The 20,721-nt window shown below is 51.4% G+C and overlaps 8 protein-coding genes across 8 annotated transcripts; 4 read left to right on the top strand and 4 right to left on the bottom strand.

The window, feature by feature from the left end:
* Window positions 1-752: 752 nt before the first annotated feature.
* NCS54_00970700 (Hypothetical protein) lies at window positions 753-2,179 on the bottom strand (the record flags this gene model as incomplete). Its single annotated transcript, XM_053155046.1, has 6 exons — window positions 753-1,182; window positions 1,237-1,497; window positions 1,546-1,642; window positions 1,692-1,782; window positions 1,839-1,943; window positions 2,000-2,179. 6 exons carry the CDS (start codon window positions 2,177-2,179, stop codon window positions 753-755), a joined length of 1,164 nt encoding a protein of 387 aa, XP_053011021.1.
* A 1,693-nt stretch (window positions 2,180-3,872) lies between these two features.
* Window positions 3,873-6,347, bottom strand: NCS54_00970600 (uncharacterized protein; the record flags this gene model as incomplete). The annotated part of the gene is made up of 6 exons (XM_053155045.1): window positions 3,873-3,922; window positions 3,980-5,398; window positions 5,453-5,611; window positions 5,654-5,669; window positions 5,804-5,853; window positions 5,909-6,347. 6 exons carry the CDS (start codon window positions 6,345-6,347, stop codon window positions 3,873-3,875), a joined length of 2,133 nt encoding a protein of 710 aa, XP_053011020.1.
* Window positions 6,348-6,956: 609 nt separating this feature from the next.
* Window positions 6,957-7,319, top strand: NCS54_00970500 (Hypothetical protein; the record flags this gene model as incomplete). Its single annotated transcript, XM_053155044.1, has 1 exon — window positions 6,957-7,319. One exon carries the CDS (start codon window positions 6,957-6,959, stop codon window positions 7,317-7,319), a length of 363 nt encoding a protein of 120 aa, XP_053011019.1.
* A 923-nt stretch (window positions 7,320-8,242) lies between these two features.
* NCS54_00970400 (MFS domain-containing protein) lies at window positions 8,243-9,945 on the top strand (the record flags this gene model as incomplete). The annotated part of the gene is made up of 4 exons (XM_053155043.1): window positions 8,243-8,914; window positions 8,973-9,296; window positions 9,364-9,547; window positions 9,599-9,945. The coding sequence occupies 4 exons, from the start codon at window positions 8,243-8,245 to the stop codon at window positions 9,943-9,945; spliced, it is 1,527 nt and encodes a 508-aa protein (XP_053011018.1).
* A 292-nt stretch (window positions 9,946-10,237) lies between these two features.
* On the top strand, window positions 10,238-11,206 carry NCS54_00970300 (uncharacterized protein; the record flags this gene model as incomplete). Its single annotated transcript, XM_053155042.1, has 1 exon — window positions 10,238-11,206. One exon carries the CDS (start codon window positions 10,238-10,240, stop codon window positions 11,204-11,206), a length of 969 nt encoding a protein of 322 aa, XP_053011017.1.
* Window positions 11,207-11,748: 542 nt separating this feature from the next.
* On the bottom strand, window positions 11,749-16,212 carry NCS54_00970200 (Protein kinase domain-containing protein; the record flags this gene model as incomplete). Its single annotated transcript, XM_053155041.1, has 6 exons — window positions 11,749-12,526; window positions 12,601-13,414; window positions 13,488-13,830; window positions 14,147-14,149; window positions 14,342-15,550; window positions 15,628-16,212. The coding sequence occupies 6 exons, from the start codon at window positions 16,210-16,212 to the stop codon at window positions 11,749-11,751; spliced, it is 3,732 nt and encodes a 1,243-aa protein (XP_053011016.1).
* A 484-nt stretch (window positions 16,213-16,696) lies between these two features.
* Window positions 16,697-17,151, bottom strand: NCS54_00970100 (Hypothetical protein; the record flags this gene model as incomplete). The annotated part of the gene is made up of 3 exons (XM_053155040.1): window positions 16,891-17,151; window positions 16,780-16,827; window positions 16,697-16,729 (listed from the first exon to the last, which is right to left on the bottom strand). Exons 1-3 carry the CDS (start codon window positions 17,050-17,052, stop codon window positions 16,697-16,699), a joined length of 243 nt encoding a protein of 80 aa, XP_053011015.1. The 5' UTR covers window positions 17,053-17,151.
* A 758-nt stretch (window positions 17,152-17,909) lies between these two features.
* NCS54_00970000 (Protein kinase domain-containing protein) lies at window positions 17,910-20,364 on the top strand (the record flags this gene model as incomplete). The annotated part of the gene is made up of 3 exons (XM_053155039.1): window positions 17,910-18,173; window positions 18,233-20,086; window positions 20,149-20,364. The coding sequence occupies 3 exons, from the start codon at window positions 17,910-17,912 to the stop codon at window positions 20,362-20,364; spliced, it is 2,334 nt and encodes a 777-aa protein (XP_053011014.1).
* Window positions 20,365-20,721: the final 357 nt, after the last annotated feature.

Below are 20,721 nucleotides of genomic sequence, written 5' to 3'. Positions count from 1 at the left end.
GGGTTTGTTGCCTAGGATGTGGAGAGGCCGGTTCAGTGTACGTGGCGAGCTTATGTGTGTGGCTGCTGCAAGTCGGCGAGGAATCCCAAAACGGACAATACGTTTGCTTCCTTGAACCGTAGAAGCCCTCATCAAGCTTCTTCAAGGGGAAAAGGTGCAGCTTGATGATTCTAGGGGCCCTGTCCGTTTTGTTGTATTTATCTCCATCGGCGAGCGATGCCAAGTCATCGCATCACCACTGGCGCCACCTACATCCATCGACATCAATGACATCAATGACGCGTAGAATATGTTGGTAGAAACGATCTTGTCTCTCATTTCCGTCCTGTCTCATATCATGATCTTCGATTCACATAAGAATCTAGTCGTCATAGTATTTAGTCATGACACTGTTATGGCCGTTCCTGTCCAAAGCTGCAGACGGGCAGACCGAGCTAAGATTGATCTTCCTATCTCGAAGCCATTTCTCTCACCTTTGGAATAGTTCATATGGACAGCCGTAAAAATTGAGTTTTTATATACATAAGAAGGCAAATACGAGGTCTAAATTTTGGACATTAAATAAGGTTAAATGATTATAAGGCTGAAGCTCTTTATTGGTTATCCACTTCCATCCCAGGCTTTACCAACCTATGGCTCCAATGCGGGCATAGTCTTAAGCTCATCGAGTTGATAGAAGTATTTACGCTTGCCAGTAAACAAATGATATCCTATTAACTATTAATGAAAGCTTGCCAAGTCTAGGATCCATATCAGACTGCATCCCATGTGGTCTTCCTCTCCCTCCCATCATCAACCCCATCCTCAACCTTGACTATCACATCAGTCGTCATCCGGATACCCCTACCAACATTATCGATATTCCCCATCGGCATAATCTCCGTCGTCGAATCACCAGCACCTGACACGGTGCCCCTCCTACCCGCGCCGTCACTTTCCTGCTCTTGATCGATAGCACTCTGTTGCTTGATATACCCGCTTGAACGCCAGTTGTGACTACTTGGAGCGCCTGTCCCCATGTTCCGTGTTGTTCTTTTGTAGGTGCTCTCCAGATGGCTTCGGAGGCCGAGTTTGAAGGAGATGATGCGAAGGAGGGGCTGAAGAGCTGGGAAGCACCCGCACCAGAGGCCTACATGGACTTCAAGAACGGTCCAAGGGGCCACTCGATACATCTTGTAGGTCCTATGTCGATGTTAGCAAGAGCTCTGAGCAGGATGAGACAATCATGTGACGAACGTGTTGACGCTAAAGTCAGTGGTGACGATAAAACTGAGTCGAATGATTCCCGTCATGATAGCGAACAAGCCGACACAAAAGACGAGAATGACTTTGACGGCTTTCGCGCCAGCGGCCATCTTATTTCGAATTACCCAGATCGGAAGAGCGAATAGAGCGGCGTCGATGAAGATGCCAACAATGGCATGTGCCCACATCATGTAAGCCTCTTTTTGTTTACTGATGCACTTTTTGTTGGGTTTTGCAGCGTGGAAAAGGTCACTGAGAGAGTTAGAAAGCAACACTCTTGTACTCAGGCCATCAACATACACGATAGGATCGCACTCTGTGAGAACAAAGAAGAATGCCGTCAGAGTGATAGTGACAATGACAGCTCCAGTTGCCCAGATGTATCTCATGAAAATACCTGATCACGAAATTAATTCCTGATTATTAGCATGAGCCAAGTCACTTACGGTCTCTGCTCAGGCGAGGAAGAAAGGCCAAGATGGAAAGGCGGACGAAGCCGCAAGCCAGGAAGAAGATTAGTTGATTAATTGGCAGTTGCTTGAACAAGTCTAAGTTAGCATCACTCTCACCAACTCAATCAGATCTTGACTTACGGAGAAAAAGGCATTGATCTGCTCTGGGGAGAGGGTGCTCATCGGGGCTCCGGCACCCTTCCCAACCGCCGTGATCTCAAGGATGGACAAAGTAATAGCGAGACACTAGTCAAATAAGAGTGAGTCGACATGACAGAACACAGTCAGTTGGGTGCTCTTACGAATGCAAATATCGCTATCACATCATCCAATCCAAGGGCCTTAGTCACGATGCCGCGCGCGTACAACCGTGTTGCCATGACAGTCGTCGTCAAAACAATCAGGGCGATGTTCAGATCTAGGAGGATAGGACCCTTGGATTCGGTCTCCCCAACCCCGTCTGGTGGTGGTCCATTGGCCATATTGAAATGTCGTGGTGGTCGTGAATGAAGTCTAAGAAGAAACAACCGAGGTGACTTGGAAAACGCGTAATTGTTGGCAAATCTCTTGATCGACAGATGTCATCATCCTCCCAAGAGGAATGATCAAAACGTTCAACATCCAGCAAAAGAAACAAGAATCTTTCCAGAACTTTGGGGGGCACACACAACTATTAAGAAGACACGGAATGGCATTCCGACCCTTCCCCGCTACAAGAGGTCTCGGGCCTCGACACCAACAGCCACGTTCTGGTCAAGACAACTGTCTCTGGCTAGACGGTGCAGGGGCTGATAGCCACGCTTAGCGCTGTGGAAATCCGTCGTCGAACTTGGCACTCGCCTTGGTTTGCATCTGATCCCCTGAATGCCGAGTCCATGGACCCTGGAATTGGAGCTATAACCAGGTTCCCATCAGTACCCATCTTGAAGATCACTTTGAGCAGTGGCCGCCACCTTGTCAAGATAATTAAGCGAGACGCTCAATTGCGAGATGACATCGGGTACTGAAAAGCTGATCGCCGACATCGCGTCCTGGCTGGAATGGCGTTTGACCTTTTGGCGCCGAATGCGGTGTTTGGACCAAAGCTAATCGTCAACATCCTTTTCCGGCTGAAACTTGGTGATGGGCCAACTGAGACAATATCAGCGCGAAATTCGCAGTAGGCAATTTGATTCTACGCGCGCGGTGTCTGTGATGCAGTTGGATTATGGTGGCTTGGAGGATGCAGTGACCTGACTCGTAGTCAGGAATCCCCTGCATTAAGACGGAACACGGAATTTTCGCAACCATAAGAGCCCAGAGTCTCACCACTTAATGAACAAAGAGCAAAGCTTATAAACATCGAGACCGCGTGGCATTCAAACCGGCCAAACGGATGACCTAGATATCAGTCGATATCAGAGTTCAAATATCGATCGATCCCGGGAATGGAAGCCTTCCGCCCAGGCTCGACCCGCAGCAGCCTGTCAGCCCAAGCGCTATGGCAATGCACAGCCCGAGCGGATCCGTAGGACCATGTTTAGCGCACGCCATGTCAAGTTGTCGGGCAGAACTTTAAGCTTGCCAAGTCCAGGGGTCTACGTCTTTGTTCACCTCGTGAGGCTTGGCGAGGCTTGGGACGGTGGCAGCTTGGCAGGCCTCGAGTGAACCATGGGGGAAGTTGGTTGGCTCGCGGATCAAGACCACCATCTCCGTTCCTGGCTAGGAAGCTTGGCCTTTGATTGACGCCTGTGAACTATCAACTTGGCATAAACTTGGTCAAATGGGGGCTGTGCAATGGATATGAGCGAGTCACGTTGGTCTTCTGCCCCTGCCTGTGCCGATAAAGGTCATTCCAGGGCAGACTCGGAGAGATGTGCAAGCTTCCGCGATAGAGAGATTCTAACAGCCTTTATTCACCATCCGATAACGGCTGCAAAACGAATGAGGGTACATAACTCAACACACTTCAGTTGGATGATCTACAAAAGGCTACATGACACCTTGTACTAATCATTACAGAAGGTTAGATAACCTCGCGAAGCACTGGTGCCTGACAGGTGGCCCCATACCCAACTCTACTCAGAAGATGCCCTTGCCACTGTTGAAAGCCAAAAGACACAAATCCATGACACGAACGAGACATGTCGTTCGATCAAAGGGCGCCGAAATGCTTTGGCCTCGCGTTCAAAAAAATCAGTCCTTCTCATCGGCATCAAACCCGAGCTTGGAGATCCAAGCATCTTCTAAAACGAACACATTAGCTTTCCATCCAAGCAACGGCAAGGCAAAGTTGCACTTACCCCCGATGCCCCATCTCGAGCCTCTCGCCACAGTCTTCTGCACCTGCGGCATCGCACTGACAAACTTGTTCAGTATGACACAGGCCTCATCAGGGCTGAGTGAAGAGAAAAGGGGCTCTTCATCAGGTGTTGTCACGATGGTTCGTGCACGCGTAGCCTGCACAAGAGTATCTTCGAGGTTGGAAACGTGGTAGGCAAGTTTGCTCGTGTCGGCTTCAGGTGTAGTCTTGTGAAGGAATTCCTTCATGTCCACCACTTCGAGCTCGGCAGGCTGGATATCAGAACCCCTCCAGTGCTTCTGATCGACCTGGATGGTCGCATTGGAGCGGACGAACGCGTACTTGAACCGCATGCGAGTGGTGCTAGGGCTGTCGACACCCGCGAACTCAGTGTCGCTCTTCTTAGATACAACAGCCATCCAGCCATCGCGGGTGAGATCCCGCAGCTTAGACTGTACGCCTTTGTAGGCACTGGAGTGGTACGATCCCTTTGCGATGGCATATGCCTCAGCCGGGAGTGCTGTAATCTCTGAAGATTTGTCTTCTCCAAGGGCCGAAGGTCCGCACGAGAAGCAGTGTGCACACTGGAGGCCAGTTCCGTTGTAGCTGAGCAAACACAGCACCTGGGATGCGATATATTGGAAAAGGCCGTTGATGAATCTGGTCGGGGGCAGGGGGGCATCGCCAAGGTAGAACGACTCGAGTTGTAATTCAGAAGAGGCGACAAAGCCGCTATCCTTTCCCTCATGGCTGACAAGCAGTTGCACCACTGGGAACGCCGGCAGTGTCTTGGGATGGTCTCGGTAGGGGCGCCAGATGTTCTGACGGATTCCGTTTGCATACAGGCCAGTGAGCGTCAGCTTCTTGAGGGCCAGATGATGGTCTGACTCGGCGAGAGCATCAAACAGTCGGTTGCTGGCGCCTTCATCTTCGCGGTCTGGCCGATCCAAGGCCTGCAGGGTATGGAGGCGGTCGAGAGAGGACAGGGCTGCCAAGAGCTCTGCAGGCTCACTGTTCTGCAAGGCCGTAAGGCTGATCCCTGTGGCACCCTTCAACGCGTCGGATGTGAGGGCGGCTTTGATCGTCTTGGGGTCGAGTTTCGTGAAGAGATTCCACTCCAGACATTCCTCACCAGCGTAGGCTAGCTGAAGAAGATGGGCCGAGGCCTGCGTTGGGCCAACCTTTTCAGGGTGGCAGATAAGGTATTCCTTGACCATCCGCTGAAAGCCGGGGAAATTTCGGACTTCATCCAGAAGGGAAGGGTCGAAATCATCATTTATCGAGGTGAGAAGACGGTCGAACAGTTTGGCAGCAGCCATATCTCGGAGTGACTTGGTCGTGTTCACATCCTGGGCGTTGTGCAGCGGCTCGGCAGCCTTGAGTTTAGCTTCATCTTTCCAGCCACCCCACGGCCAGGCTCCTGCAAAGGTTAGTATAGTGCCGTAACAGCTTTGAACGCAGAGATCGTCCGTACTTGCAAGTGCCACCTCCTCGACAAGAGGCGTATTATCGAGCGCCTCGATAACCTCCGTGTTCCTTTGCACCATCTCATCTGACTCGCTGTAGTAGCCTCTCAGGTATTCTCGTCCGGTCAAGGGGGTTTCGGTAGCGGGGTTGTCGGAATGGGGAGCGTCTATTCACTTGTTAGACAATCCGACTTAGCTTAGCTAGATACGAGGGACATGTGCGAACTGGAAGTCTTGTTAGCAAGGTGAATTCGAAAGAGGAAAGACATAGTGACGACAACGACGCAAAATGGCCCTTGCCCATTCAGATGCGTGTTCAAGAGTCGGTTGCGTCAGCTGGTCTCTCTATTTATACCTACCTCACTCTGAGGGTCCGCATCATCTTCATCTGCCGCATAGATATCACCGCCTAAAATACAGCTGTCAGTCAAGGCCACTCGACGTCAACACAAGAGACGACTCACTGCCAAAGTTCACAAAGCAATAGCGCACATGGTCCAGGTCAGTAACGTCAATCACGGTTATACCGTCATTGTTGTCGCCTTGGTCATAACCCATGTCGTATCGAAGCTCGTGAATGGCCTGGACTTGGCCCGTCTTGGAGTCATAGCTAGCACCGATGGCCAGACAAGTCGTGATGAAGGGGAAAGGGCAGGTGGTGCTTTCGGCATCTTGGTATTCTTCTGGCTCAGAGGGAGGAGGCTTGTCCTTGAAGAAAGAAACAGCGAGGTCCAGCTCGTGTTTGAGGGCCAAACGGTTGCCCGGGTCTGAAAAGATGCGGAGGAGTCGAAGGCATGAACGTAGGGCCGATACGCCGTAGAGCCATTGGTGATGGACGGCAGCGAGGGAGCGATAGTGCTTACCCACGCGGGCGATGACGAACAGCTGGTGTCGCTGGCCCATAATGAAGATGGCGACGAGAAGAATCAAATCGCTCTGCTCTTCAAATGAAGCCTGAAAGAGCGTGAATGTGAAGTGCCCGTGGAGCAACACAAGGTGAAGCTCAAAGGCGGCTAGCCCCACTTGGGCGAGCTAGGCATCCAAGCTGTGAAGCCACAAGTAAAGCCACAGGCCCACAGGTGAAGAAAGCCACATATTTACCTCCGTGCACAGCCGCCAAACTGCCTGCCATCCTCAGAAGTGAGCCTTCTAGAACGCCCAGCACTACGAGACTGACTGCGCCATAACCGTACCTTCGGATGTCTCAGATCTAGGCTAACAACATTGCCTATACTGCCTATGGAGACTATGACAACAAGGTCTCGTGTGGCGTCTCGAGAAATCAGGGGGGGCTGTGCTACGACAACAACTCGAATCAGCTGCCAAGGCGAGGCCGCCAAAGACAAGACATCATGATTCAATATTAAATTGGTACCAATCATCTATTTTCCTGGCGACGGAAACTCAAACTAACACGCAAACATAAACAAAACTCTCGCGCATTTCTATATCATTCATCATCAGCCAGCATTCAGCATTCTGTCACATCAACTACCTACCCTATACAACACAATGGACGACACCGGGTCGTCAGGATTTCCCTACGACAACAACATGTTCCCGGCGCCTTTTCTTTCCACGTCTTACTCCGACTTTGATACATCTCCTGGTCAAAGCCGCCAGTCGCAATTCTCGTTCAACACTCTGACCTTGCCGGACCCAAGCACCGACCCTTTGCTAGCCGCCATGCAGCCTGCGACTCCTAGGCCCGCTCCCGAAATAGACATGGCGTCCATGTACGCCATGGGCACCAGGTATGCTCATGGCAGGTCTTTCACCGACCCCGACGGTCGGAACAACAACTGCGTCGCAACCGCTCTCGCTCGTATGGAGGGCTACGAGAACGCCGACCATAGAGGACTTACAACGGAGTAACTTTGGTGACCGGATGGAGCAGCATGTGCAGCATGCGACCAAGATCGACATTTGGTCTCCGCTGCCTGAAACGACGGTAGAGGAGCTGGAGTTGGCGAGAGAGAGAAGGATTATAAAGGATCAACTGTGTCGTGAGGGCAAAGAGAGTGTTAGCGAATGGAGTGCTGAAAAGGGCGATGCTTTGCCGGGGTTTGAGCCGCTTTATCATCCTGTACACAGTGGGCGGCGATGGTAGGAGGTGAAGAGGATTCGAGGTGTTTAGATATTTGATTAGACGACACTATTACGGTGACCATGGGTTGTGTTCTACCATGCCTTGTATGGTAAAAACTATCTTTGTTACTCTTGCAAGTCATCAAAAGACATTACACCGGATATTCTCCTTTGCCCTCAAATCGATACTAGCCCGTAGTCGTTCGATATCCTATCACAAAAAAGAGCTACGTCAGTTGCAACTGTTGATCCCTTCCCTAAACAGACGAGCACGAGTCAGGGTTGTCCATGCTCCCGCAACAACAGTGGAGCATACCAGGATCATCAACCCGCTATGATCAGCGGATAACGATGGTCATAGCTGGGGAAACATATTGATTGCGGGGAACCATGAAGTCTTTATCCGACACCTACGATCATAGGACCATCTCGGACCTACATCTGGTCCCTCCTCCGCTCAGATTGCCTCGGAAGTGTTTGCGGGGTATGCGTGATGTTGCATTCCATGCCGATCCCAGCGTCTACTGAAGTTGGTGGTTGGTCTATCACTTGAGTTCTCCTCTGCCGATGGTATGTTTCCGTCAAGCGAGCGGATACGCTCTGAAGATCTTGTGGTCGGACAGTTATATCTAGGTAGCACAGCCCCTCATTAACGTGAGCTGGCGTATTCTCAATCCTGTTCGTCTCAACTGTTTACATCTTGTCACATTATGGACGCCAAAGCATCTATTGAGCTGGAAGAAGCCAAGAGTGCTGGTGCCATCAAATCCCCTGCCAACCACGAGACAAGCATCGAAGTGTGGACGGAGTGGTTTAATAACCAGAGCACAGAGTGGCAGAATGAACTTGACAAAAGAACGCTTCGAAAAGTCGACATGCGGCTCATGCCCACGCTCGTCATCATGTACTTGCTCAACTTCCTGGACCGCTCGAATCTTGCCCAAGCCCGGCAGGGTACCCTTGAGGTGGATCTGGAAATGTCTGGCACCGACTTTAACTTGGCCACATCGATCTTCTTCGTCGGCTATCTGCTGATGCAGCTGCCGTCCAACTTGCTTCTCACTCGCGTACGACCCTCTTTGTACCTCAGTGCCTCTTGTTGCCTATGGGGAGTTGTGTCGACGTGTAATGCCGCTGCGCACTCCTTCACGCACCTTGTGGTCATTCGATTCTTCCTTGGTTTTGTTGAGGCCCCCTTCTTCCCCGGCGCCATCTTTCTCATGAGTTCCTGGTACACTCGTGCTGAGCTTATTCGCCGCGTGGCCTGGCTTTATGCTGGAAATGCCCTGGCGAACATGTTTGGTGGCCTGCTAGGCGCGGCCATTCTTGGTGGGCTTGAAGGGTCTAAGGGAATCGAAGGATGGAGATGGTTGTTCATCATCGTAAGCCTTCCTCCTCTATAGAAACGACACCTCTACTCACACAGCTTGAATCCATCAGGAGGGCGTGGCAGCCATCGCTTTCGCCATGCTTGCCGCCTTCATTCTTCCCGACTACCCCCATACCACCAAATGGTTGACCCAAGAGGAACGTGCCTTTGCTGCCTGGAGACTCGCCCAGGACATCAGCGAGGCCGATACATACGGGGAACAAACCGTATGGGATGGAGTCAAGATGGCCGTCCGTGACTACCGGGTATACGTCTTCGTCCTCATCCAACATGTTAGCTTGCTGTCGCAGACTTTCCAATACTTCTTCCCCACAATCGTTGGAACGCTCGGTTATGGCCGTATTGTTACCCTATGGCTTACGGCTCCAGCTTGGGTATGTGTTTGATCTGTTTCCTTTATGGGTCGCCTGTTTTCGTGTTTGTTTGCTAACAGCCGAATAGTTTACCACTTTCCTTCTCTCCATCTGTGTAACCTTGAGCTCCGCAAAGACAAACGACAGATCCTTGCACATTGTTTGTCTCATGCTGCTGGCAGCCGTCGGAAACGCGATTGCCGCCGGGACCACTGTTGTTGGAGCTCGCTTCTTTGCCATGTTTCTCATGCCGATGGGCGCTGTGTCCTCCTGTAGGTTCGCTTGTGCAACCTCGCCTCGACCATTCACTAATTTCCCCCCAGACCAAATCATTGTATCGTGGGTAGCAAATTCCTTCCCCCGTCCGCTTGTCAAACGTTCAGCCGCAATTGCCATCTGCAACATGATTGGCAATACCGCAACCATCTACGGATCGTATCTTTACCCCAGCAGCGATAGCCCTCAATATCGACCCGGAGGTAGTGCCAACGCTGCCATTTGTGTTGTCGTCGCTCTGCTCGCCCTTTTGCTACGCTACATCCACAAGTGGGAAAATAAGAAGCTTGAGCGAGCTGAAGGTGGGCAGGATAAGGAGACTGGGACCGGCGGCAAAACCAACGCCGGGTCAAACCGTCAGCTTCCCCAACCGGGGTTTCGATACATCTATTAAGCTATGCGGGAGGGCCAATATACATCCACCACGGTTATTACCTTTCAAACAAACTCCGTGTTTTGTTATTAGCTCTCCTATTGGAAAATGGCAGTGGGAACGCAGTGAATAACAGGACCAAACAGACAACGGCCTCTCCCGCCAATGTAGTCATGGTGACGCGGAGTCGCGGTCGGCCTCCCTGTGTCACCTAAGAGTTTTTAAAGGCAGTCCACATCTCCAATCCCTCCGTGCTTTTCTCACATTATCCTCTTTCTTCTCCCAATGCCCAAGAGGTGCGGCAAGAATGACAATGGCACCCAGTATTCCCACCTCGCGCCCGAGGGCACCTCTCACCCTTCTATCCATGCCACTGGAGATCCGTCTGCACATCTTTCACTTCTGCATCCCCCAGAACCTCTGCTTCGACTGCTCCTGGCCTCTTCGCCCGCAAAACCGCCCTAGCGATTGGCGTGATGTGGTCGCGTTTGACGACGAGGATATAATCGAATCGTGGGACTCCTCCTCCTCCGCATCTTTGGACCCCGAAGAGGATACCGACGACGAACCGCCCTATGAACCGTGTGGGCTCGATGATTATTGCCGCCAGTCTCGCCGTCATCGTCCACAAAACCTCACATCTGGCCCCAGCGCTTTTCCTGGGCTACTTCTCGTTTGCCGCCAGATTACTGATGAGGTGACGCCATTGCTGTACGGAGGTAACACTTTCATATTTAGCGATCAACATGATGCTCGGTTCAATATTTTGTTCGAATTCAACTCGGGTGCAGAGAAGCTTATCCGCAAAATGATTCTGATCCTGCGGCCCAGCGGAAGTGCCCAAGGTTTTCCACTGGACACGAGTATCTGGGATAGCGTCCTCAGCAACATTCTCATACTGGGCGTCATTATCCCGAAGTGGGGGCCTGACTATTGTGATGAGTTTGGCGGAATATACCCACGCGAAGGCATGGGTAAATGGACGGCCTGGTTGACATCGATCCTCCAATACTTGGACCGGGCTCTTCCGAAGACGACCAAAGTCGTGATGGATACGAACGAGGAAGAAACCACGGATCAGGTGGTGAACAAGGAGATGTCTGGGCGCTGTGTCTTCCAGCGACTGCACGCTGGCGATGGCATCTTCAGACGGGGGGAGTTCGCCATCAGGACAAAGCAATTAGATGAGTCGGACTATGACGACTATGACTACGACGACTATCCGACTAGTTGTAGGGACATCATTGGTGATCGTGACTACTACCTGTACTATTCCGACTGAAGGTGGAAAGGTTGATGATTCAGGGTAGACTGACGGCGGGCTCTTCAAGGATTGTGGTGGAGGAGATGAAATAACAGTCGATAGTGAGCCGACCAGGGTAATGAGAAAGTCTACCCTAGCGGGCGACTGATGGGGGACAGATTGAAGGGGGAAAGGCGTGCTGATTTCGGCTTGATCTTCACAGTTGTTCATTTCTGAGGAGGCTTGATTAAATATAAATCACTTGAAGACCAACGTATCTTACACATCCTTGCCATCCGTCAACTCTGCCTATTTTGTAAGTTCTGAACATGCAAGACCGACTATCATGATTGTTATCTCAAGTCTCTGATACACTTTTTCTCCAACAAGGTTTTGTTTTGCAGGCGTTCATCTTTCAGCCCTGACGTTTCTCCCAGGTGCAAGTTATATTCCTCACGGCCGTCCCATATCATCTCAGTATCACCAGCAGATGCAAAAGTTCAGTATAAAGATTTGTAGAAAGGGTACAGCGGGTCCCGTTGTTTAGGATTCTAGCGAAGGATCCATCAGATTCTCAAGGATCACCTAACCACGCCGCCCTGGCCACTCTGTTTAAGCTCAATATACTTCCCCAGCATAGACCCAACCCCGAGCCGCGTAAATACCTTTTGACTCGAAGACACAATCTCCGGCGTGCCGCTGACCAGGAGGACGTAATATCTCTTCTCTTCGACCGGCTTCTTCCCCTTCTCTTTGGCCACCACAACGCACATAGGTCGCTGGCCGTCTGAGCTCGCCTTGCGCTCCGGTGTGTCATAGACGAGATCGACCTCACCGGGTTGGCGTCTTGCAACATTGAAGCGTCGTGCTACCACTCTAAGATGACGCGGGTTGCGAGAGTTGTCGCTACCCCCTGGTGTTACTGACCATGGCGGCTCAACTTCACTCTTTTCCCACTCAACCTGTTGGAATGGAGGATTAATGTAATCAATGGCCCCTTTGAAGGCCATCCATGACCATGTGGGCGGTGCGCGCTCGAGGTGCTCGGAGAAGTCGATAGGCTCCATGCTATCTTCCATAGTCTCCTCGTCTGTGCTCCTCTGCCAAAGAAGACTCCGATGCAGCAGTCCATGGCCAGGCCCATCATCAAAGATGCCGAAACCTCCCTGCTTGCAATACGCCCGGCGCAGTCGGCTTTCTAGTCCAGCAATGGCAACTGGACGGTCTTGAATATGGCTGAATTCGAGCCGCGAGTATCTCCGATACAAGTCTTGAAAGTAACGGATCTTGAGACCCCTAGAAGTCGTCCTCAACGCCTTGTCAGGAAATCTGGCGTCACCGAGGAGATCTTCCATGTTGCTGAGGACGCAGAGTTAGTGGCCAGGTCCAAGATGAAGTGAGGTGAGGGTAGTAACTACAAAAAGACAACATACTTTTGGGTTCTTGCCAGAGTCTCGCATCTTACCCCCTGTCCACATTCGAAGTACGTCTGCGTATCGGCAAAGTAGACGGTCCGTCGTGCCAAAGCACGCTCCTGGAGTACCCAGCCGCGACGATTCAGGGCACCGTCCAGCACCTGGCGGCCGAAGTCGTCGATAGCCTCGCAAAAGTAGATGGTATCTCCATGTCCTCCAGCCAAGCCAGTCTGGTGGACGGCCAGAAACCTCCGTTGCGGACGTTCCCTGAGGAACCCTTCGCGTTGATTGGAAGCCCGGCTGGCTGCGATGACGCAGTATGCGCAGCTAAAGACATCCTCCATCCGCTTAGCTTCGGTGCCAAAGTCGCCATCGTCGCCCTGAATGATGCAGAGCGAGTCGATCCAGAGATATCGGACCCCCAGTCGGCGGGTGGTTTGGATGGCGTCTCTGAATGTCTGAGGCACTTGATCGAAGGGAATAGACGTCTTGAAAGATTCTAGATCGTGTTCCATGCCGCTCGCATCCGTCATCCGGGTACAGAATGGGCGATGTTTGTTTGTGTCGCCCCAGCGGTGGGAGAGAGCAATATATTTGCTGTTGTGTGCTACCTCGCCATCGCGTGTCTCAATTAAGCGCAAGATTGGGTACTCCAGACTTCCAATATCGATTAGTCTTGTTGGAAGTTTGGGATCATGTGCCAGTTGGCAGTGTCCATGGTCCTTGTCGCAGTCTTGAAGCCACTGTCGAATGATCTGAAAGAACTTATCGGAACCAGGCTGGGGCAGTTCTGGGAGCCCAATCTGGAATCCTGAGGCCGCATTTAGGTCACCTGAGAGATCAAAGTGTTCAGTATATTCCTCATCCCACAGTATTGCCAAGAAGAGCGCGCTTAAGCAACTTACGTGGGAGCGTGAGAATCGAAAGAATAGGCACAGCTCGAGGCCCAATTGCCTTAATAACCGAGTCAGTCCGCTCAAGTCGGACGATAGTTCCGCGCTTTTCGGCCTCAAAAGCACGATACCAAGTATCATAGAACAGCTCGCAGAGTTCACATGACTTTGAACTGTCTTTCAGCTTGTCTAAGCTCTCCTCGAGATAGAAGCTGGGATTGGCGAAGTCAAGGTCCCTGCATCCATTGCAGAGCTTGGCCGAGGTTGAAGAACGGGGTATCAGGTTATCAAGACCGACTGAACGCACAAGCCGCTGTGCAAATGTGTTGTCGACGGGAAATTCCCAACCTTCGAGCTATTTATGGCAAATAGTGAGCAAATTCCCTTCTCTCAACCACTAGGTAGGGAAGGGGCGCTAACCGGCTAACGAAAACGATATCAGTATTGCTTTACTGATATTGACAATGCTGGGAAGGGCTTACAGGCTAGTAGCCAGGTATGTCAACATCACAGTCCGTCTGCTGAACCTTCAATTGATACGTACCAGCTACAACTCGTCATCCAAGATTAGCTAGCGGAACGGAATAGGGTAGCAACATACTTGGAGACTTACCGACTGCTGAAGTCAATAAACCATCCAAACCAACGCACTGGGCGGTCTAGTATCTTACGTACTATAGAGAAGTCAGCAAGTTAACAGAAGATCGGACAAGGCAGGGATTGACAGACGTCCTATGTACATCGCTGAGTTACTTGAGCTGTTCAGAGTGCAGTTCTATTTCCCTGCCATGGTATTTGAGAACCTACATTCTGTGTTGCTGTCAGAACCATCACTGCTGGGTCTGGAATCTATCCCCTTGACTTACTCTCGCGCTTGACATTGGGGGTACCAGATCTCCCTGCTGACCTCTCGTTGCCCCGTGATGCAGCGCGCCAGGTTGAAGACCAGGCTTGAAGTCTGGTACATTGGGAGTCGGTTCGAGGTCTCTATTCGTCAGCAAATACTCACCAGCCCTATGTACCTTGTTCAAGATGTTCTGGATGGCCTTCTCCAAATCCCTGGAGGTAGCTCTGTATGCAACTGCCCCATCCGGCCTCATGCTCGGCAGATCAGACTGGATCCCCCGAGCTCTGTGGCTTTGCAGAGTCGTTGGTCGATGAGGTGGTAGGTGAACCACAAGGAGCCTCTCTTTCACCAGCTTGAGCAGGTCGTTGATGGCCGAGTCGCGCTGGCATATCGGATGCGTGTCCCGGATGAATGTTATCCAATGGTCAACAGCTTGGTGAAGTGTAGGACCCTGGCCAGAATCACTCAAGGTGTAGTAAGGGCCATAGTCACGGCCGCTCCCCTTCAGATTCTCGTAGAATCTCTTCAGCTCTTCATTTCCGTAGAGGATCCAAATAATCCATTCCAAGGCTATGCATCCCATAGACCAGATGTCGTATTGACGCGAGCGAGGCTGGTTTCCTAGCGCTGTCTGTGCTTCCGGGGCCTCGTAGAGAATGGTTCCATACCTTGTCGAGGTAGCTTTGGATCGGTCTTGGGTGGCGATGACATGACGCTTTGCAAGACCTAGGTCGGCGATTTTGAGGCATCCACTTCCTTTGTCGTCCAAGAACCACAGCAAGTTCTCGGGTTTGAGATCACCGTGCCTTATGGAACCATCCTGAGTCATGTGGCCGTACTCGCTCATGATGCCGTTCATGTCCGAGTCGGAGGAATCCACCATTATCGAGTCGAAGGGATCGTCTCCATCACGAGCGTGACTGAAATAATGCAACTGACAGAGAGCACCAGCAAGACCTTTCAGCTGGATGAGAGCATCCATGATATTGGCTCTTTCAAGGCCTTCACGGGGTTTCTTTTCCCAGTGCTCCTTGAGATTTCCCCCTTGGGCCCAAGGGAAAAGAAGATAACGGCTCTTATCTCTCTCGATGGCAGCGATGCAGTGGATAAGGTGCGCATTCTGACGCTCTTTGATGATTTTCAAGGCTCGTACCTCATTGGGCCATGCGTCTTTGATCGCCTTCTGCGCCTCTTTACTCCCATCAATGGTGATCTCCTTGACAGCGATCTAAGACGAGCATTCAGAAGTCAGCAAAGGGTGTCATGACAAACCGCCGCAGCAGTGATTTTGAAAACGGCTCTTACCTCTCCAATGTCATGGTCGATATGTGAGGGATGTATCTTGACTCGGTAAACACGGCCGAATGCACCTCCTTTGACGACATCATCAACCACAGTGAAGGGAAGAATCTGCCCCGGTTGAAGACTGTACGTGAACTTGGTTGAAGAAATGACGGGAACCACAAATTTCCATTGGGATGGCTTGAAGTAGAATTCCATCCCTTCGTTCCAGATGTTTCGGCAGTTTCTCTCTTCATCATCCGTCGACGGGGTACACAGGAAGTCGACTGTATGAGTCAGAGGGAGGCGGTCATCGCTGAGGTCATGCTTCCGAAACAACTTCATGGACATGCATTTTCGGGAGCAGGAATCTATGTCAGGTGTTCGACTGTAGATCATGGTGAGAAAGAGTTGGGGAGCATCATTCTGGATCCACTGCACTAGATTCTTGTCGTCGTCTGTCAGGTCCTTGCCGGGTTCCCACAGCTCCCGGATGATGGCATCTCGGTCGACAAGTTCCGAAATGGCGCTTTGGGGTAGAAACTCGTCTGGGCGGGTGTCGAATTTGGTGCTCTTGAAGCTTTTGGAGATCCGTGTCAGCAGAGACATGGCTGGGTTGCAGTTCTGTCTATGTCTTAGGCTCTATCCTCTCGTCTTGCCTGTGGGTCGGCTATAAAAGTGATAGAACTTGTGCAGAACTGAAGATCTGGGGCAAGGGAGGCGTGTCACACTTCGGCAGGGAAGAGACGAGGACAGTTACTGAATAGCTTCTTGAGAAACTGGACGCGGCCCAGTGAGACTTCTTGTACAATTTAAACCTCTTATAACCCAAAAACATTACCCCGCATCTCAATATGACAGGCGATGCCGGCCCGGTGTGATGTGATGGTGGCTTGCCAGCTCCTCCAATCGTCAGTAAGTGTTCAACGACCAGCCTCAGCCCTCCAGGCTGCAATCCCCGCAATTAAGGCAATGATATCAGGCTCTGGCTAGATAAGGCAAAGATTAGATGCGAAGGTAGTCAGCTGAAAGCAAAGTGCAACCACACAGCATGCCGCTGATGTCTCGGTTAGGGCCCGGAGCCGGGCATCTGCTACGATGTTCGACGGCATTGGGCAATTTCGCTCTGTCACTTGAGTCAGTGGAACTTGTTTGGTAAAGACTGAGTGTACCAACAAAAGAGAGTCGTCTTGGCGCCTGGATCGAGTAGGAGTTGTGCATCATCTAACAAGCCTTATCAGTATTCGTTCAACCTCAATCAAGGAGGTGGCCAAGATGGTCCATTACCTGCACTTGGTATTCGCTGGCGAACTTGACCCGAAGCATAGTGATGAGCTTGATGTGATCCATGTTTCTCCCCTCGATGTTTTGCCTGGCAGGCATGGGGGGTGCCGAGAAGCAGAGCTCCTCAGAGCCATCCTTGAGGCCTTCAACCATCTGCAGACTCATAATGTCACAAGTGTTTGGATAGAACGACGACTTTTGTGATTTATCGCTGCGGCTCCGTTTAGCCCGCTGGGATCGTCCACGTTGAGGGGTTGATGGAAGATGATGAGTTTGCTGGTGTCACTCCAGAGCGATGGAGGCGGCAGCCCTTTATAAAACCTATGCGATACTACACGAGGCAAGATAGGACTTTACTTAGTCGAGGCAATCGGAATTCAAAACACAAGGACCTTTTTCGTTCTGGCCACTACGCCGTCAGATCGCCTCGTTTGTTTTCGTCAAGTTCAGAGCCTGATTTGCCAAGATGATGGCTGTTTTTCCAGTTTCCAACCGACATGAGACAATGGCTTGAAACCAGCTGCCTAACTGGTGGATGAGCATTAACCGAGGCGGCCACCGGGGTCAGCAGAGCCTGATCTGCCTCGAGGCTCGGAGACACGGAGGCGGTCAGATGGTCCGGCCTGTGGCAGGCGGCCAGCGGCCTGGTGACAGCCCGGATACCTTGGCAGTGTTGGCAGGCATTCAGTGGGCTGTGTTCATTGCACTTCTTGCACTTTCAGTGCTGCGCCAGGAGCTGAAAACTTCAATGTGCAAGCGGTTAGCAAACGATGGGTTCCCTCCGGCCCGCACTCACACCAACACGAACATTGCAAGTTGATGGCGCTCAGAAGGCTAGGGGCTTTGCACTGGTTTGATTTTGACTTCCTGGCTATATAGGTGCCCATAATTCTTCATTCCTTGGTCTGCCTTTTCTATCTTAACTGCAGCAGTAACTGACCAGCATTCGATCACATCCACTTCGTATTTGTTTTCCCACATTTCTTCGCCTCACTCTTTCTCTGTCGAGTCATGCACTAGCAATGAAGTCGACTAGGTCAGCGTCGAGGCCTCAATCCTCAAGAAGGGGCCTCAGAGAGCCAAAAACAGAACATGCCACCTCGCCAAGCTATGCGTTGACTCCTCCTTCGACGCACCGAAGCCAATCTCCTTATCCAACTCCGGAACAGGCCCCTCAGTCTCTTGGCCTCCCTTCTCCGCAAACATGGCCAATGGACTACCGGACTCCGCCTTCCGAGACGCGTAAACGACGGATCGAGGAGCCCAATGACTCTTTGAAGACAGAGGTAAGTTGAGATGAACCAGCCCCGTGGTTACGTGCACCAACTAATTTTCTCTTTCATAGACGGAGTGTGTTGGTGAGGACTCACACTCTTGTAAGGAATCTGTTTTTCTGAGCGTGAGGACCGCCAGCATCGCCAATGACTTTTCCCAGCCGGGCGAGCCTCCTCGTCTACCGTCGACCCCAACTCTGAGTGTGATCTCGGATGCAGGATATCAGCAGCAAAAAGACCTAAAGGTCAATCAAGAGCAGGAAAGTCCCTCAAAGTATGCGGAGGACATTATCATCACCCCTTCGACGCCCACTAGTCCACCGCCAGGCCGAACCAGTCCACATCAAGAATTATCTCACACCCAGGTTAAGCTCCAAGTCCAGCTTATGAGGTCATCTCAAAAGATCAAGAATCCTATGCATGTGGGGCACCAAGGTGACTTCCTGCCGAAAACAAAGCTGGACGAGCTTATCAATGAACCATCGGTATTCCGCGAGTTGGCTGCCCGATCACCCAGCGAGAGTCCTAGTGAGCTAAAGAGCGATGCAGAGGCCGTATGCGCTGAAGAAAAGGTGATCCTTGGCAATGGCAAAGTCAAGACCCGATCCTTTCGCCAGATTTTTTCCATCTTGGTCTTGATCGGCGAGTCTAGAAGCATTCGACTATTCATGAAGGAGGCCGTCAGCGACCTTGACCTGCCGCTGATAGAGCATTCCGACGACGTCGACCCTAACTATAACAAGTTGTTTCGGGGTGACTGGGATGGCAATACCCAAAAAGAGCCACTGCAGTGCACTCAAGACTGGGAACCAGGGAAGAGGAGGCAGTTTTGCGACTGTCAGTGGAGGGTTCTGGCCCCTTTCTTCTCTCTTGGGGTCTACAATCACGTCATGCACTACAGCCTAAAGGACCAGCATCTTCTGCCTTTTATCGGCGGAAAGCAGGTTCACAGCCCAGGGTCGATGAGGAGCCAGTCTACCGAGATTGTCAGCGGGTTCTCGCAAGTCTTCCGAGTTTGGATTCACCCCAATCATCACGGTTTCCACAAATGCGGCCCAGACGCCCAGCGCGGCTTCGCAATCAAGCTACTGCAAAATATGGACGAACACGTTTTCAGGAAGGAGGTCAACATGCTCAAGAAATTCAGTGGTGAGGGGTCCCATCCCCATGTCGTCTCTGTCCTTGCGACCTACGAGCAATCGGGCAGATATCACTTGATATTTCACTGGGCCGATGGAGACTTACTCCGTTACTGGAGAAAGATATGTCCAAACCCCACCTTCAACTATGGCACGGTGCTCTGGGTGGCCAAGCAGCTCTCGGGCTTGGCTTGTGGCCTGTCCCGCTTCCATAGGCACTACACAAACGACGACCATGATGCCAGCAACCGAATGGAGGATGGGGATCACGATGGAAAAGAGCGACCCCAGAAGCGCACTCGATTGAACGACACACATCCTCCTCCCGTGCAAGTTGCTAGAAGCTCTGAGTCAAGTCCCAAAAACAAGAAGGAGCAGTTTGGCCGTCATGGGGACCTCAAACCACAAAACATCCTCTTTTTCCCATCTTCAGAGGACAAGCGAGGAATTCTCAAAATCTCTGATCTGAGCCAGGCGGAACTTCATTCGGCGTGCAGTAAGACACGCCGGAACACCAAGGACATCTACACGCTGACCTACCGCCCTCCAGAGACTGATGTCGAGCCCCTAGTCATCCGCCAGTCTGGGGATATATGGTCCTTGGGCTGTATCTTTCTCGAGTTCGTGTCGTGGATGCTGGGCGGCATGGTGCTGGTGGAGGAGTTTCAGAAGCGACGCATGTCTTGGGACGAGAGACTGCAAATGGATTCTGACACATTCTACGAACGCGAGAAAGTTGAGCCCCTTCAACATGTTGGCGCAAGATTGAAGGGCTCTGTGACCGAGGTAGATTCTAGACTCTCAGGCGGCTTACCTGGCATCAAAGCTAACACCAACCTACTTCTCAGCACATCAAACTATTGCGTTCGCTCCCGAATTGCACCGACTACTTCAAAGACGTTCTCGATCTGATCAGTGAAGGTATGCTTGTTATTGACGACTCCTCTTACAGCCGAAGAGATGAATGTGGAAAGATACGCAGTCGTCTCCAAGAGGCCTATAAGAAGTGTCAACATCAGAGGTTATACGCCGTCGGGGCTCAAAGAGTGATGGATATCGGATAGATAGAGTTGTTGTTTGCTATGGTCGCCAACCACCTCTTTTTGGGCCACTATTGAGACCAGCAATGGGATCGTTGTACAATACCTAGTTATTAGTTGCATTCATTATCCAGACAGTGGATTCCGCGGAATGCTGCCGACAGCCCTCGTCATGTGAGAATTGAATCCTTTGGCCCCAAAGCAAGCTCGTTTGAATTGATCGGTGCTCTGTATCATTTGTAGATAGAAGCTTTTACACGAAACTGTCTCTCATGTGTTCCAGAGATCAGTTATAGCTGGCCGAAATTTCCGCTTCGAAGAAGCATGATCTATTAGGAATTCCCATATTTCTCTTAGAATATCTACCTCATTCGCCAATGT

Source organism: Fusarium falciforme, chromosome 7 (assembly GCF_026873545.1).
Source record: "Fusarium falciforme chromosome 7, complete sequence".
Taxonomy (NCBI): Eukaryota; Fungi; Ascomycota; class Sordariomycetes; order Hypocreales; family Nectriaceae; genus Fusarium; species Fusarium falciforme.
Note: the sequence above shows the minus strand (reverse complement) of the source record. Positions and strands in the feature narration are given on the sequence as shown.